Source organism: Phodopus roborovskii, unplaced genomic scaffold (assembly GCF_943737965.1).
Source record: "Phodopus roborovskii unplaced genomic scaffold, PHOROB, whole genome shotgun sequence".
Taxonomy (NCBI): domain Eukaryota; kingdom Metazoa; phylum Chordata; class Mammalia; order Rodentia; family Cricetidae; genus Phodopus; species Phodopus roborovskii.
In genome coordinates, this window is record NW_026126480.1 from 31,375,359 (window position 1) to 31,393,194 (window position 17,836).

The 17,836-nt window shown below is 43.2% G+C and overlaps 1 protein-coding gene across 2 annotated transcripts in view; it reads left to right on the plus strand.

The window, feature by feature from the left end:
• Positions 1-17,836, plus strand: part of Prkcb (protein kinase C beta) — a 324,620-nt gene that overhangs the window by 272,407 nt on the left and 34,377 nt on the right. For both annotated transcript variants that reach the window (XR_007835021.1, XM_051192859.1), the window contains exons 11-15: positions 5,229-5,320; positions 7,013-7,075; positions 11,884-12,022; positions 16,147-16,227; positions 16,507-16,614. Coding sequence is in view for 1 of the 2 variants with exons in the window: in XM_051192859.1 (XP_051048816.1) it covers positions 5,229-5,320; positions 7,013-7,075; positions 11,884-12,022; positions 16,147-16,227; positions 16,507-16,614 (483 nt within the window). In the remaining variant the exon portion in view is untranslated. The remainder of the gene's footprint in view (positions 1-5,228; positions 5,321-7,012; positions 7,076-11,883; positions 12,023-16,146; positions 16,228-16,506; positions 16,615-17,836) is intronic.

The window sequence follows — 17,836 nt, forward strand, 5'->3', positions numbered from 1 at the left end:
AAGCAAGTGTTTTGGTTCTCTTCAGTGTGTGGCAAAGACAGAAACTATTTTTAGTCTGTTTTCTATCACCCCCCCCCAAGAACCAGAGGCTGAGTGTCGTTGGCTCTGGTGTACTGTCTGTTATATGCCACCGTCTTCAGTGTGACCTTTGTGCAAACTGTATATTCAACCTTCCCATTTCTCTCTCTGCTTCTCATTAGGTTGTTAAAGGGTAAAACAGCATTGATCTGAGAAAGAAAAAAGCCATTTCAAAATATATATAATTGGTTGACTTGTTTCGCTTTCTGTAAACCTGCCAGCTTCAGCTGGATGCCTGGGTATAGCTCTGTGAACCTTCTCCCTTATTGGGGGTGGCATCGTAGGAAGGACACATCCGTACATACCTTTCCGATGTCTAGTTCAGAACCTTCCATGCTGCTTTTATTCACTGGGGCTAGCATAGTGAGAAGCTTCAAGTGTTGACCCTAGAACTGATCCATCTTGGTTCAAATCCTGTCTCTGCCACTTACCAGCTAAGTAGCTGTTGACAAGTCACCTTCCTTCACATCTGCTTCCATTTTTAACACAGAGAATGATCTAATACTTACCATGTTGTGTCATTTAGATACTGTGTCATTTAGATACATAAAAGAGGTAAAATACATAAAGCCTTTAACTCAGGTACACATCAAGTGCTTAATGAAGTGGTTTTGTGTCATTATCATCTGTGCAATAACTTAAAATGCGTACATGACAAATATATAGTACCAGTTCTATAGAGTAGCACAAAAGCCTATGCATTGGAAGGAATGTTTTTGTTTCTTTAAATGCTGGATTTGTTCTATGGTAACATCTTAGGCAGTCTGTTTATGCCATCTTGTTTAATACCCTACAGGCAGGTGCAAGTATCCACTGTGTAAGTGAAGAGAAATGTGGAGATTAGACAGATTAAATAATTGCATGGCACTGCACAACTAGTAAGTAACAGAATGGCCTTCCAAACTGATTCTCATTTTGGAGCTGGGACCTTTGTCCTGCAGCTTTCCTCTTGCACCTCTGCTCTCAGCTTTCTAGCCCTCCCAGTAGCTTTAACATTTTTGTTAAGACCAACTTTTATGCCGGACTCCAGCTTTACCAACGCAACTCACATTTTATAAATGCATACTCAGTGCTCTGTGCATGGGAACCCAACCCTTTCTGTTCCATTCTTAGGTTCCATTCTATTCTAATTCTTGCTTAACTTTCCCTTAAAAAATTACTGTGCCCGTCACATTGACCTGGTGACCCGTTAAAGTAAGCACTTGTCTGGCTTGAGAAAACAGCTGACCCCCCCCCCCACACACACACTGTGATTCAGAGTCACAGTGCACAGTTCTGAGTGTCTGACTAGAGCCACTCTGTTGGAGATGGCTGGTTATATTGTCTTCATCAGACACAGGGGATACAGGCCCAGGGACATAGAGTGATCTTCTGAGGTCTATCCCCAGAGAAGCTGCTGAGCCAGCACATCTTTTCCAACCTTCCAATTCATGATGGTGTTTAGGTGCCCATGAATTCCTGTGTCCCCCATCCATTCACTCATTAATTTATGTTGATGGATTGCTTTGGCCAGAGATAGCAGGCATATGGTACTATCCATCATAGATAGTTCCTCACAAAATAAAGCACCAAATCTTTACATTTTCCTACCTGAAGATCCCCTTACACAACTGAGCCAGCCCATCTCTGTTCCCCCACTTCCACGTTGTCTCCCTTCTCTGTTCTCCGCTCTCACTGCTTCCCGATGGATCCTAAGGTACAGTGGGTGGACTCTCTGCCTGTGGCCTTTGCATAGGTGGCTTTGTTCCAACATCTTCGCAGTGATGTTTATCCTGAGCACTTGATTGCAGTTGGAAGTCTTTTTCCCTGTCTTGTCTACCGACAGCCAGACAGCCAAGTCTTTTTAACCTTCATTGTCTTTCATGTAGCACTCACAACCTAAGGCGCTCTGTTTATTACCTCTATTATTATCTTTAGCAGTATCATTCTGCTAAGTTGAAATACAGAGCCAGGGAATTTTGTTGGTTTTGATTTTGTTGGTTTTGTTCATTGCTTTTCTCTCCAGCACCTGTAATCTGTTGTAGGGCTCTCTCTCTCTCTCTCTCTCTCTCTATATATATATATATATATATATATATATATATATATATAATTTATTTTTTACTTAATGGGCAAATGGATAAACAGATGGGATAGACTATTGTCCAGTTAAGCATATAATCACAAACTATGATAGGATCAGAGGGGACAGCCACAGAGGTTCACGGAAGAATACAAGAAGAAGACCTGACTTAGATTGGGTGCGTTAATTTAGAGGAAACAGTTTTTTTAGCCTGAGAACATGAGGGGGATTTTAGTTTCCTGCAAATAGTGCAGGCCCTGCAAGCCAAAAGAAAGCAGAATAAAGAAACGATCTAACCCAAGCAGAACTAAGAAGCGGGGGTGTCGTTCATTCATTTAGCAAACACCCTTTGACAGACGGAGAAATGTCAGATCTCAGGTGGACATTTCCCAAGGATCACGGTACCTTCTGCCACATTAGTCTCACTGTAGATCTGATCCCTGCCACTGTTCAAATGAAGGAACCCAAATGCCAATACTCGAGATTCCCTGCATTCAAGAGTCAGAGCTGGGTTTCTAAATAGTCTCTTTGGCTTCTAAGTAAGTGCTCTTTCACTCTCCAGGCACCTACTGTGTGTTGCTCATGGTACCAGGAACAGTTTTACATAGCCCGTCTTGAAAGAGTTCCCAGCATGCCTTGAAAGACACGTCAAAATCTCCCCTACCCCCCCCCCCCAGTTGAGATACAGATGTTTTTCTGGGTCCCAGTTATTTCATTTCTGCAAATGTCCTTGTTTTAGGTTCTTGTTGTTGCTTATAAAAAGCAGAGAAGGGAGATTAGTCTATCCAATATGACCTCACTGGGGAGAGGGAGTCTGTCTTGGGGGTTATTGTACTAGCTTAGCTTTAGATAAAGGGAAACTCATATGAACAACTAAGCTGTCCTGCTCAAGTTGTGATCCTACCATGCATTGACCCATCACTGTCTTGGCTCTGGTCTGCCCTGCAGGGTAGTCTGACAGACAGGTTGACAGACTGTGTAATCTCTTCCTGAGAAGCAAGTTCTTCCTCTGACCAGGCACCAGATCTTCAGTCTCTCCTTCTCCCAGCATGGAATTTCTGAGGAAATATTAATTTTAATTCTTTAATTCTTTGGGACCTATTGTTTCCACAGTCTGACTGCTGAGGGAAAGGCACAGGTGTCTCTTTAGAATGTCATTTCTCCTGACAGGAAGGTCACGATTGCATGACCCTTGTTTTTAAACTTCGGTGCTGAGGGACTTAGGGAAATCTGCTGTATTTGCTGGAAAAAATGCCTGAAATATGTCTGTCCACACATCAATATTTGCTGTAACAAAATATATGAAGAAAACAGCTTAAAGGGGGAAAAGGTCCATTTTGGCTCATGGTTTCACAGGTGTCAGTCAGTGGTGACTTGGACCCACCCACCATTACTCCTACTGATGAGGTAGAACACGATGGTGGAGTGCTGTGGTGGCGCATAGAAAGGAAGGAGGGCTAGAGAAGCAGCCAGAGACAAAATATACCCTTCAAGGTCATGTCCCAATGGTCCACTTCCTCTAGCTAGGTACAATCTCCTAAAGTTTCCACTGCCTCCCAATAGTTTACTAAGCTATTCTCATAAGCAAATGAACCCACTGATGAAACCAGAAGCCTCACAATCCAACCAATTCCCCAAATCTCCACCTCTGGACTCTGCTGCACTGATATTTTGGGTTAAACATGATGGGTACTCATAAACTCATAGATCAAGGAATTGGCTGCCAGCAGATGAACCTTGGGGAAGGAATTGGGTCCTACGAGCTCTTGCCTAGGCGGTGGATTAATCCATCCACAGTATGATGATGTACAACTGGGAGGTAGTGAAGTAGGAGGCGGAAACAATAGGGTAAGGAGGTGACCCAAGGAAGTTGCTGGAGACTATTGTTCATCCTGGCTCCTTCCTGTGGTTCCTCTGTCTAGTTCCTATTTGCCCTCAGCTGAGTGGGTCTGCCACATGTTGCTGCCACCATGATGTTCTGCTTCATTCAGGTCTAATCTAAAAACGTGGAGACAGTTGACCATGGACAACAACCACGAGCCAAGATAGACCTGTCTTCCCCTGAAGTTGGAGTCTTGAGTTTTTAGTTACAGTGTCAAGAAAAGTAACTACCATAAATAAGGATCAAGCCTTTAACTCGTGAACATCTGGGGAGACATTACAGGCCCAACCACAGCAATGTCTTCCTAGGCCGCTATTTTTCTAACTTTGCTAATTGGTGGATTTTGCTAGCCACCAAGTCAGATGTCTGCCACCTAGTACCTCAAAACTGTGGCTTAAAGCAATAGTAAACATTTATTACTTCATAGTTCCCATCCAGGATTTAGGCAAGCACACCTCCCTAAAAGTCTAATATCTGGTCTCAAATGAAGTTTCAGTCAAGTGGCCAGTGGGGACTGCAGTCCCCTGAAGGCTTGACTGAGGAGAGATAGTCTTTTCCAAGGTGATTCATTCACATGACTAGGGAGTCCTTGCTGTGGATAAAGAGATCCGGGTCTTTGCCAATAGGCCTCTTCTGTAGTGCTGGTTGAGTGTCTACACATCATGGCTTCTGTAGAAGACATAATCCAAGAAAGTGCAGAGTGGAACTATAGAGTCTTTTGTAACCGCATCCCAAAGTCATGCATCCTATTGGTTACACAAATTAGCCCAGACTTTGAGGGGAAGTAGTACAGAAGGGCATGCATATTAGGAGGTGAAATCATTGGAGAGCCAACATGAAGACCCACTCCCACAGATACCTATTACTGCAAAATTATCCACTCAGTATTTTCTACTTTTTGTTCCAGGAATCCTTGTTCTAAACAATAATATCAATTATGTAGCAAGATCTATGTGTTAATTATATTCTCCAGCAGAAATGAATTTCAATTTGTAGTTATTAATTAAAAGTAATTTCATTCCACCTTTGCTAGCCTGCATACTTACAGTGGCACAGAGGTTACCCTTAAGGGAACTCTAGGTCCTGCATGAAAGAGCACATCAGAATCCTGGTAGTTAATCAAAAATCTCAGCTACTCCCTGTTTCCTATTTGGAGCCTCAGAAACTATGGGGTACTGATAATTGCTGTCTGTTCTCTCTCCTCAGGACCGCCTGTACTTTGTGATGGAGTATGTGAACGGAGGTGACCTCATGTACCACATCCAACAAGTTGGTCGTTTCAAGGAGCCCCATGCTGTGTAAGACAGGCCTCATGCTGTGTCCGTTCCTTGGGATAAATGGGTGTCAGTTCCTTTGAAGTTTTAGCCAATGAGGGATTTTCAATAGCTAAAGCTGCTTCTTTGTGAGGAAAATGTGGCCAAGAAGGATCATATTCTGCTTGTTTTGGGGATGTTTCATTGTGTCCCTGAAGGTCAGCTAAGAATTTAATAGTTCTAAACCGATGTCTGTTTTATAATCTCTAATTTTTTGCCCCTCAATCCAGAGAAAGGTCTTCTATCTTCCTCAGAGAATGTCTTTGCAGGGTTTTGTTTGTTCATTTGCTAATATTTATTGAGAGCGTTCTTTTGCACCAGACCCTAAGAACTGAACAAATACTCTCATTTCATCCTGAGTAGCATGGGGAGGGAGATGGTTGCACCCAAGCTTTACAAACGAGTGAAGTGAGGCCTGGAGGGTGGGCAACGTCAAGGTTCTAGCTCTAGTGTAGGATCGGTATGGGTGAGGCCCACCTGTGTTTGTTCATCTGTTCCCACCTCTTTCCCTCTAACTCTGGGAGAAATAAAGGACCAAGTTGATTAGCAGCTGCGGTCTGTGGGCTCTCTGTTTTGTTCCTCCCAATGCATAAGCCAGTAAGAGATAATGTATAAAATAAAAACCTCACCAAGCTTTTTCTTTGCTTAGAACCCCGTGGGTGAGCAGGAACAGAAAAAGCCACAGGAATGAACGTCAAGTCCCCTTCCTGGGTATTTGCTTAGATCTTGTTGCTTCTCCAGAGAGTCCTGAGAGCCCCTCAAGGGCCTTACCCTGCCCCTCTGGGAGGGCTGTGAGCTATGTTCCTTTCAGCCTTCTTCTCTTCCCACCTGCTGAAGTCAGGAAGCCCTGACTAAAAAGTCTGTTTAGCCCTATGCTTCCAACTCAGGCATCATGATGATATAGAACTGCTTCTCCTTTTCTCTCTGACATCTAGTGTACCCAGGTTTAATTTATCACTGCATGACATGTACTATTAGGACTCAACACAGCTCCCTGAGGTTCAGCCAACCCTTGTGGTATAACTGGCTTTCCCCCCCCCCCCCAATGTTCTTACGATCAAATCTTTCATGTGCCAGGCATAGTGGCCACCCCTTGGGAGGCTAGGCAGGGAGATTTCAAGTTTGAGGCAAGCCTGGGCTAATGACAAGTTACAGAGTTACAAGCCAGTTGAGCTGCAGAGGGAGATTAGATCTCAAGAAATAACAAAACAAGGCCTGAGGATGTGCCTAGATATATAATACTCTGGGTTCTGTGCCCCTGTATGAAACCTGTACCCCCAAGAACCACAAGAAAAGTCAGCAAGTAGACTCCTCTTTCCTTCTTGGTAGACCTTCACTAAGAAGTTATGCTAGAGACACTAGCTGTTTCCAGTCCTAGTTGGATCATTCATTTGCAGTATGTCTTCTCCAGGCTCTTCACAGACATCACTTCAAAGCCTTGGCTTCACTATCTGAATAACAAAGGAGTACTAGAAGAACCTATGTCGTCACATTCTAGATTGAATTAAAGCAGATAACTTGGAAAACAATGCCAAGTGCTTTTTATGAGATGTGAAGCTGACCATCCCTAGTAGGCTTTTCATGCCCTGGGACTTATTCAGTATTATATTAACTTCTGAGAGTTGCCAAGCATATGGTGTCCTTGACTTTCTCCATCACTATTCTTTTTTAATTCAGATTCTATGCCGCAGAGATTGCCATTGGTCTGTTCTTCTTGCAGAGCAAGGGCATCATTTACCGGTAAGTGAGCATGGCTGTTCTTTCTATCTCCTCAGCTCCCTCAGCTCCTCCCTTCCTGCCTCTTTCTTCAACTGCTTTTAAAATTAGAATCTGTGGTGGGGGAGGAATTCTCCAGTACTAACTTGGGCATGTGTTCTGCCAGGCAGCATCGCCCACTGCCCTGGCAAAGTTTGGGCAGCTGTATGTGGTGATAGAAAAATCTTGATGGACTGTGTCACCCATGATTCTTTGGGACCTCAAACATGAGGACACCGAGTCTCTGCGAAGAGGCGCTTCTGACAAGAGGGTGCCAGCACTTTTCTCCTGGACCCTACATCCAGGAAGCACATAAAGAATTAACTGCAGATTGTGGCAAAACTGTATTATTACGCAACAATTTTTCTTGCATGTAGCTGCAATTTGGAAATAGATCTCTGAGTTGCTTTCCCTGAAAGACGGGATTAACTTCAGAAGTTGGCATTTGCCGGTTTGGGGAGAAACAAGTGTGTGATCATAGCTATATGAGTCACACCATTTTATATTTCATGCAAGGCAGGGTAGCAAGCCTGAGGCTGCTATTTGTCAGTGAGTCCAGGGTGTACAGTTCCTCTTGTGCTACGTAGATGAGAATGGCACAGGCTACAGGGGATTGACTGACTGTTATGTAATAGGAACTGGTGAGGCATGTGCTTTCATCAGCTCCTGGCATGGGCAAGGGTCTATTTAAAGGCCCCTGCAGAGTCACATGAGCCCATTTCATTCATTTGTTTGACAAATATTCATCAAAAGCCTACTGTGTGTTGAGTACTGTTCCAAGTGGAGGAGATGGAGAAGGGATGGAAACTTAGAGCAAGAGACAGAAGTGAATGATAGAGAATAGAGTGTATGGACTGTGATAAACAACGTGGTAAAATGAAAGGGGGCTCCTAGTGCTGGGTATAGAGGGTCACCCTCTTACTCAGAAAGAATGAGAATTCTTGCTTGCAGTTAGAAATAGCTAGGGGTCCTGAACCTCTTACGCTAGAGCTAAGGATATGGGCAAAGTGCAGGAAGATACCAACTTTGGTTATTTCCAGGCAGGTAGAGGGAAAGCTAGAGTTGATAGGGGAAAGAGTAATGGAAAGTGGAGCCTTGCATGAGTCCCACAGAGACCTGGAGTTTTATTTACTCAGCAGCAGGGGTGTGGAAGTGTGAAGTGAGATAATACTATTCCAAGCATGCCACATCCCCGTTTTTTTCCTGACAAGGAAGGAATTAATGCAATGTGAAAAAGTGGTTTTGCCTGCCTCATAGATTAAATGTACAGAAACAGAAAGGCAAATAAATTTAAGTTGTTTGGTCATTTTACCAATGATTGCCCTCAACGAACATGTACCACCATGTCAGTATGACATGGAACTCCTTCAATCTCTCAAGTTTCCCTCTTGTTATGGGGCATCTTGTACTGAATGTAATTCTGGCCTCAGAAGGTGTTCATTATAGTGTGTATAGAAGGTACATTGTTGTCTGTGTGATGTGACCCTACATTCAAGCCATTGACTTCAGTTACTGCTTAGCCTCCTAAACCATCGACTATGGGTAAGTTTTCATTCAATAAGAATGTCACCTGATGTCCCAACAGTAGGTTCTACCTCCTGCACAGAGCATGCCTCTCAAAGAATAAAACCAACCAGGCTCCTGAAACAATTAGGTGTGAACTACACATATGTTAGAAGACTACCCAGCCCTGGGGATGAAACTGAAAAGACAATCCCTTCCCTAAAATTATCTATCTAATCTCTTTCCTATCTGTAGATTCTACTTTTCATTCTCCACTTGTTTTGAGACAGGGTTTCTCTGTGTAACAGTCCTGGCTGTCCTGGAACTCTCTCTATAAACCAGGTTGGCCTTGAACTCAGAGATCCACCTGCCTTTGCCTCCCAAGTGCTGGGATTGAAATTACAATATAATTACATAGTTTCTCCCTCCCCATATATCCCTCCTTTCTCTCTTTCAAATTCATGGCCTCTTTTTTTTTTTTTTAAATTATTTTGGCATCCATGTATGTCTATACATGTACACAAACACATATTTTTAAATGCATAAGTATAACCTGCTTAGCCTGTACAGTGTTGCTTGTATGCATGTTTTCAGACTGACTATTTGATATTGGATGTGCTCTTCCTTGGAGAAATTATTTCTCCCATGCTCATCATTCTTTAGCTGCCTGTAGTTTTTTTGTGTATGTTTGAAGCCTCATGGTCTTTCTCCCATCCATATTAGCATGTCTATTGTTATTGTCCTTGTTCAGCTCACATTTGGGTAAGCCATATTGGTGAGACTTTATGGGTGTAGTAACTTTTGATGTTACTAGGAAACACAGTCTCACAGCAAACTCCCTGATCCTGTGGCTCTTACAATCTTTCCACACTCTCTTCTTCAATATTCCTTGAGCCTAGGTGTGGTAAATTACACTGTAGATTAATCCATTGTGATTGTACCCCACAACTGTGTCTCTTTATTGGTTATAATTTCCTGTATTGGTTTCCGTCTCTTGTAAAAAGAAGTTTTCTTGATGCAGGGTAAGGACTACACTTATCTGGGGCATAACGACGGATATCTAGAATGTAGTTAGTGCCAAGCTGATTTAGTAGAGTATGCATGATTTAGAAATCCCTGAGTTCACTAGCTCTAGGTAGTGCATTTTCCTTCCTTAATAAGGAAGGAAGATGACAAAGTTTTCAATTTTCCTTTTCTGAGGAACATGCTACACACAGGGGTCAGAGGAGGCTAAAAGATCCTTTTTGTCAAACTTAGTATCTGGTTTATTGATCACCAACTTTGCGGTCTGTGCTGATTTTCTTTAATGGAGTTCTTCAAGATAAATATTTCAGCCCTGCAGAATAAGAGTGTTCTACAGGGAAAAACTGCAACTAAACTAAAACTCAGGCCAAGTGCAGGCATGAAGGCCCAAGTTTGGGTCCCCAGCACCTACCTACAAAAACTGGTTGTTATAGCCTACATCTAGAGCAGAGACAAGTGACCAGGCTGCCTGTTTCTGGGCATATGGCTAAGCTGAGAGGTGTCATGTATAGGAAATGCACACATACATCTGGTGTGTTTAGTTGCTGCACAGTTCAGCACTCCTGGTGTTCAGATACAATGCCTTGAAGATAAACATGAAAACTGTATAAGATCAGTCCTATGGTGGTGCCAAAGATACTTGGGATGGAAGGTTGTTGTCTGCAGTGGGTACAATCTGTTCTTGGATGAAGAGATCTCACAGACTCATAGGAGGTGTAAGGATATGTTGTCAAGATAGCTATTCTGCTGAAAGTGACCACAGCAACTCCATTCAGACTCACTTAACTTAGAAGAAGGATTTATTGGCTGCCATGGAGAAGTCTGTGAACACATCTGAAAGGTTCTTTTATCACATTCCTTACAGCCTCTTTAATATCTTTCTTTATCAAGGGACCTCTGAAGCTTCTAGACTTATTTTATATAGCACCTGAATCAGACAGCTTACCCCTTTACTGAGGTAACCAAGAGGGTATCAAGGTTTTGATGGTTCTTCATTGGCTCACATGGCTGTTGTTGAACTAATCGCTATGAGCAGCTATTTCCAATGGCAAGTACAGGCCCCTAAGACCACTCTTGGGACCAGAAGTCAAGTTTATCACTATACCCATTACATGACTTGAGGATCAGGAAAGAAAGAGATGTATGTGCCACAGGCATTTGGAATCTGAACAAGATGCTTTGAGAGGAGAGGGCTCTGGGTTAGGAAATAGGAGTCATACCTCCTAGAGACCTGGACTTCCACATCTTCTATTAGAACCAGAACAGTCTGACTCATCAAGCGTCCCTACACATTGGTGCACAAAATGCTGACATTGGAGTAGATATTTAGGAAAAAGAAAGTATGAAAGATACCCCATGGGATGTGGGAGCAATCTTACAGACTGAAGTCAGGCAGGAATTTCCTAGAATGCAAAGCCTTCCTCGTTCACACAGATGAGAGTAAAGCACAAATTCTTTAGATTGAAGCCCTATATCACTATTTTAGAGACCTGTCCTACAGTGGCATCTACTTTCACCATTATTATCTGTTTGTCTTCTTATTCACCATATTGCCTATCAGAATCCAAATAACCATGACCATAGGATGAAATATTTGTTATCTTTGGTTGATACTGGGGTTTAATTGGAATATGAAAAAATATGCTTATTTACCTTGTTTGTGATTAATATATTTAGCCCCAAGAATAGTGTCTGACATATAGTTGATAGACAACAGATACCTATTGACTTATGGAGCAGTTGGAGCTTCTGAATACTGTTCTGTAAACTAGGAGGGCCAGAAATACTTGGGGTTATGTAAGTTCTCTGAATCTGTGTGTGTGTGTGTGTGTGTGAACTCCATCCCCTCCAGAAACTCTTAAAAATAATATTTTCATGAAAACTGTATCTTCTTGTAAAACAGAAGAGATCTGAGGGGTAAAGGTTAACTCATGGACCTCTTTTGTATCCTAGAGTCATCTGTGGTTCTGTGTTCTTTGCTTATCTAAGGGTTTCTGTCTTCCCTTGAGAGACTGTCTCGTCGTGTCTTCGTGAGACATTTGGCAAGCTCACTCTGTAGGGAGAGAAAGCACAGAGCTCTGTGGTCCCTGTGTTATACTCCCCCTGCCAGGTTGTAGGCTGCCAAAAGAAAAAGTCTATCTCATGTTACCTTTGTGTTCTCGAAGCTCCTAGCACAGACATGTGATATATGCAGTTTTGAAGAACCATTGGTTAGCTTAAAACAAGTAGCATGTGACTAAGTCTCCAAATCCTTGTGTCTACTACAGTGACCTAAAACTTGACAATGTGATGCTGGATTCTGAAGGCCACATCAAAATTGCTGACTTTGGCATGTGCAAGGAGAACATCTGGGATGGGGTGACAACCAAGACATTCTGTGGCACTCCAGACTACATTGCCCCAGAGGTAAGAGCACACACCCACCCGCAATGATGTCTCTCCTGCTTCCAGATGGCTGTGAGAGGGCTGGGAAGGGTTGAGGGCAGTACCTGGGAACCTTAGACTAGCATGGATCCCCCTCCCTTAGTCAGCTCTCGGAGCTCTCACTTGCAGATCAGCAGAAGCTCAGGCTCCCAATATATCAAGATTTAGAAGAATTCTTAAATAAAAATCAAAAGAATGATCCAGCAAACATCAGTAAAAACACATCCATCATCAGACTGCCATGGCTCGTGGCCATATGATGCCTCCTAATTATGACACTGAAGTGTTTGTTGAGAGAGTGAGAGACAGAAAGGGAACAGATCCCGTGGGCTGACATGACACAGCGGTGTTACACTGTGTCATGGAGATGCATTCTAGGAGACCCTAAATTTGTCTTCCTGTCATAAAGGTAGAGGTGAACTAGTGAAGTTTTATCTGACAAGTCCCCTTCCATTCAAAAGAAGTGGTCAATCACTAGGTTTCCCAACATGACATGGCACAATAATTCATGAGTACATGATACAAGCATCCTGGCTCTTTTTCTTGGCTAGCTGTTAGCCACTTGATATATAAGAATGGTCTTAAAGGCCCCCCATGGAGCTAAAGAACTAGACATAATGTTTAAAACCTCGTGTTCTGTGCCCAAGCAGCTCCTTTCTGGAAACCTCAGTTGCACACACAGTTAAATGCACACACATACAGGCTGTGCCTCCAAAGTCCTTCCTTCATCCCAGCGTTATTTCTTAATAATGAAAACTAAGAAAGAGCCTCAATATTTATGGTTATCAATAAAAGAAAGATTCACTAATACATACCACATCTGGGCCAGGAGGCCATGTGTAACCTTGGAAAGAGAAGAGCATGTCTGTGTGAACTCATCTGAAACAGTGGCCCTCAATAGGGTGATAGCAGGAGACTTGTAGTAGAAAATATCGCTATTCACCAATTCAAGAGAGTAAGTTAAATGTATGTGAAAATATGGACATGTTCTCAAGACATATTGGTAAAATAAAAATAAAATAAAATAAAATGAAGCTAGGCATCATTATACCCACCTGGCGCCGAAGCACAAAGGAGGCAGACACAGGAGGAGCTTGAGTTGGAGGCTAGGATGAACTACATAGCAAAACTGTTCCACACATGAACGAATAAAGAATAAGACAAAACATATAAATAAGGAATGACAAATAGGAGAGTGCTGTTTATAGACAGTGACAATAGCACACAGAGCGCTGCTGTGTGCTTTCTCCAAGCATATGCATGTCCATGTGAAGGTGCAGGAAGTCTGCCTGGGAGATGACACATTGATTTCAAATGCTGTAGAGGGTAAGGATGCGTCAGTGTGTGTGTCGTTGATGTGTGCTGCAGGGTAAGTGCACTTGTGTGTCCCTGCGTGGCAATCATTTGACCAATTCTTCGCACTATCCAGCATACTCTGACACAGTTCCTGGGTGTGTCCTTCATTCAGTGAATCCTACTTCTCAACTCTGGCTATGTACTTAGAGTCATGGGGGAGCTTTACAATTTCAGGATGCTCAAATGTCACCCTTTAGCCATTGAATCAGAAATCCCTGTAGGGTCATGGTCTCCAATGGTCCCAGCTGGTCACAAGGCCTGCTGAGTACACTGTGCCCTGAGCTGTGCTGCTGACTGCCTCTTCCTCCAGCTCACCATCTGGTGACTCTGTCCTTGGCCAGGTTTTGTTATTAACTACCCACATCACCTCTGACAGTTTCCTCTCACCTTCCAGGCTCTATTTTCCTTGGTAAAAGGATTAACTTCTTGGGCTGTCAGGGAGGAACAAATAAAACACCAAGTACCTTAAAGGTGTGAAAACACGTTCACCCAGAAGCTTCTCCACAGAGGCTGTGTCTTGCAGTCACTTCTGTTCAGAGCACATTTCTTATTTACTTTTTCTTTTGCTTCATTATTCATCTATTTTAAATTTCCGAATAAGTAAATATGCATAGCTATAGTGTACAGCATGTTTTGTGCATGTGGAAGGCCTGAATTGTGTTAATTTGCATATGTATAATCTCATGTACTTGAACTTTTTGCCTAAAATCTATACTCGGCAGTTTAAAAGAGTATGACTATTGTATATGTATGTGTGCATACATATGCCACAGCATGCTTGCACATAGGGGACAAGTCTATGGAGCTGGATCTCTCCCCATCGACCTTTTCCTCACTTCCGGGATTGCATTCAGCTCATCAGGCTCTTTCAGGCTGCCTTTGAACTCATAGCAATCTTGCTGTCTTAGTATCTCAGGTGCTAGGATTACAGATGTGTGCTTCAGCCCTTGGCAGTCAAAGTAGCTTTCAAGAACGCAATTCATTGTGATTGCCTGTCATAGCCATGTTGTGTGGTAGAGCTCCAGAACGTGTGACTTCTAGCTGATGAAAGTCTTTATCCTTGACCATCATTTATGCATTTCTGACTTGGAAGCAGAAGCTAGGGTGGGAGGTAGGCTTCAGGAAACAGACATTGCTTTGTAACCAAATTTTCTCTGATGCCTTTATTGAGTAAAACAAGCAATAACTGAATTACAGAACGTTCTAGTAAAAGGCAACGTGAAGGATGAGATATAAGAGGTGTTCAGTATCTCATTCATTCATAACCACAAAACCCCAATGTGTACATAGTGTATCTGGTCTACAGAAGAAGTTAAGTAACTTCTCTTAAGCCACACTGGCAAATAGCAATGGGGATATAGCATTAGACCATCTGGCCCACAAACCTCAGTCCTCACCCTTTGTGTCCGCATTCTTGCCTTTAACATAGGTGCTTCTTCACTCTATAGCCTGGATGGTAGACAGTCACACACAGCTATCAAAACCTGGCAGCCATGGTGCCATTTGATCCATGAATCCTACTTCCATTTATTTAATTTATGGAAACAATGGGACAGTTGGAGATTTGTAAGACAGATTTTAGTGTGTGTACCCATTCAATGGAATCCTAAGCAGAGGTAAAAACCAATGGTGGCGATTGGTGACCTGACTCAGTGGTTAAGAGTGCCCACTCTTTTCCACAGGTCCTGAATTTAATTCCCAGTACCCTTAAGAGGTGGCTCATGACTGCCTATTACTTGAGCTCCAAGGGAATTTGAGCTAGCCTCCAGGGTCACTGCACTCATATGCACATACCCACACATAGATGCATACATTCGCACATTGTTCAAAGTATAAGTAAAACCTTAAAAAGCAATCAGCCAATGTGTCAGCACACAAATCAGATGGGAAAGCAGAGTGAAGAGCACACGCCACTGAATGTTCACTTATGAAGCGCCTGAGCTTAAGTAGAACACACACCTCATTTAATATGCAGTCATGGACACACACCCCATTTAATATATAGTCATGGAAGTGTCTAGCAGGGGACAGACCAGTGTTTGTCATGATTTTTCTCGTGACAAAAAATTATGGATGGTTTTTTACAAAATTCTTTTTACAATAGCTACACTTTCTGAATAAAAACAGATGCAAAATAATCACAAATTACATTTACACTTTAAACTGTTATATTTTTAATCATGGTTCAAAAGAACCATAGAGCTGTTGTTCAGCAATAAGTCACTCAGAATTTACGACTCAACTAAGTCAAACAGATGAAAAAAAAATACCCCACATGTTGTAAAGTAACCCTTTTTGACCATCTTTAAGTGTCTGGTTCAGTAGTGTTAAGTATATCCACGTTATTGTGTAAATATTTTTACTCTATAGTAAGAAACAAAAATAACTGCTCCTCACTAAAATGTCACACACAGATATTCAAAACATCACTCCATACCTGTTGCTTAAAAAGGTAAGGTGGCACACACAGATGTTTGCCCAGCTGCAGGTGCCTTTGCAAAGTGTGTGCTTTGTTCCCAAGCATCAAATGTGAGGGAATAGCTCAGGTGCACCCTAGCCTTTCTGTCCGCTCCCTGGGACCCTGCTTAAATGTGGGACTGTGGCAGCCACTGTAATCTTCCACAGAAGGTCAGGATCATACCTGGGGCTCTCCACCCCAGTGACAGTCCACTCCTTTAAAATAAGTGTGAATTCAGTCTCCAGCCACAAGGGCTGCCTGCCACTCTGATAGGATACCTTCTGTTTTCCAGATCATCGCTTATCAGCCCTATGGAAAGTCTGTGGACTGGTGGGCATTTGGAGTCCTGCTGTATGAAATGTTGGCTGGCCAGGTAATTGAATTTTAAGTGATCTGTAAGAAAATTGTCCTCTACCTCCAGCCACATGGCCTCTAAAGAAAGTGACAACTGAGTCATAGCTCATGAATCTGAGCACCTCTGACTTTCCTGGCCTTGGGGTTATTTACATTTGTTGATTATCTTTTCTCACAGAAGCCCTGGAGTGTAGGCTCACCTTGAGATGGGAGTGGGGAGGAAGCCCTGCTGGTCAAAGAAAGCTGAGGGTGAGGGCTAGGCCAGGGTTCCTCTCCCACCCTGCCATCTTCTCCACAGGCACCTTTTGAAGGGGAGGATGAGGATGAACTATTCCAGTCCATCATGGAGCACAATGTGGCATATCCCAAGTCCATGTCCAAGGAAGCTGTGGCCATCTGCAAAGGGGTAAGTTGTTTGGCACTCAAGGCCAGGACTACCATGCAAGGAGTGCAGGTTGTGCCCCCAGATAGTAGGCAACAGAGATTTAACATCACTTCTCACTGTGCTGCCAACACCAGAGCCCTATTGTGAAGCTGCTGTCCCACTAAAAAGAGCTTCCTTCTCAAGTGCACTAAGGTCTGTAGAGGGAACTGTGTACTGGAGTCTCGAGTTTGGCTGGGCACCAGCCCCAAGCCTTACACAAGGAAATACTTAACAGAATGAAGGAGGTAGGAAACACAGACTCTGCCCAAGTGCTGGAACCATGGGAAGGGCATAGTGTGATTGACTTGTCCTGCTCTGCTGTGTGTGTGTTTAGTTAACATTAAATTCTGTGATTTGTGTTGTAAGAAAAATTCAGGCAGTGTTGATTTTAAGTGATGACCTGGATAAGATGACTGAAATTTAGTGTTCCCAAACCTGCATGATCTCCCTCATCTTGTAGTGCACAGGTGTGCAAATACTTCTGTGCTCATGAATACACACACAGTAGAAAGGACACAGACAGTTGCATACCCTCAGTTTATGGAAATATACCTGTGAGGGAAGCCAGACGGGAGTTTACAGGTAACGACTGTTTGTGCTACATCTTGTGTTGGATCCAATCTGTGCCTGTTAGACTGTGAAGACTGAGGCCCCATCCCACTCTCCCACCCCAGACACAAACACACAATGTGGCTTAGCATGCACTGACTTTTAATGCATTGTCCAAAGGATGCACTTTCTCAACCATGACAGAAGTGTGAAGGCCGCACTCTGAGACTGAGGGAATAGCACACAAGGATAGAGTTTTTATAAAGGCTTTCCCACCAGCCAACAATGAGGGCAGGTCCTAAAGGTTACACTCTGGCTTTGCCTGAGCACAGAGCTCTTTCTTGTGTGTCCACACATGCCAGGGCAGTAGACAGATCTCTGGGATGCTTGCAACTTCCCCATGCCCTACCTGGCCCAGCTCTTCTTGACCCCAGTCAGATGCCATCTCTGGTGGCTTTGGCTAAGGAAATTGGCAACAATCAGGCAGCTCAGCCTGAGTCTTGGCCCTGATGACATGAGCTGGGCCAACTGTGCAGCTTGAAAATACGTTGTAACAGTACCTGAATTCCCACCTCTGTCATGTTTGAGCTATACAAAGGAGGATACAGACATCTCTAGGGGAGCCACGTGTGAATTGACCTCAGTTTTTAACATC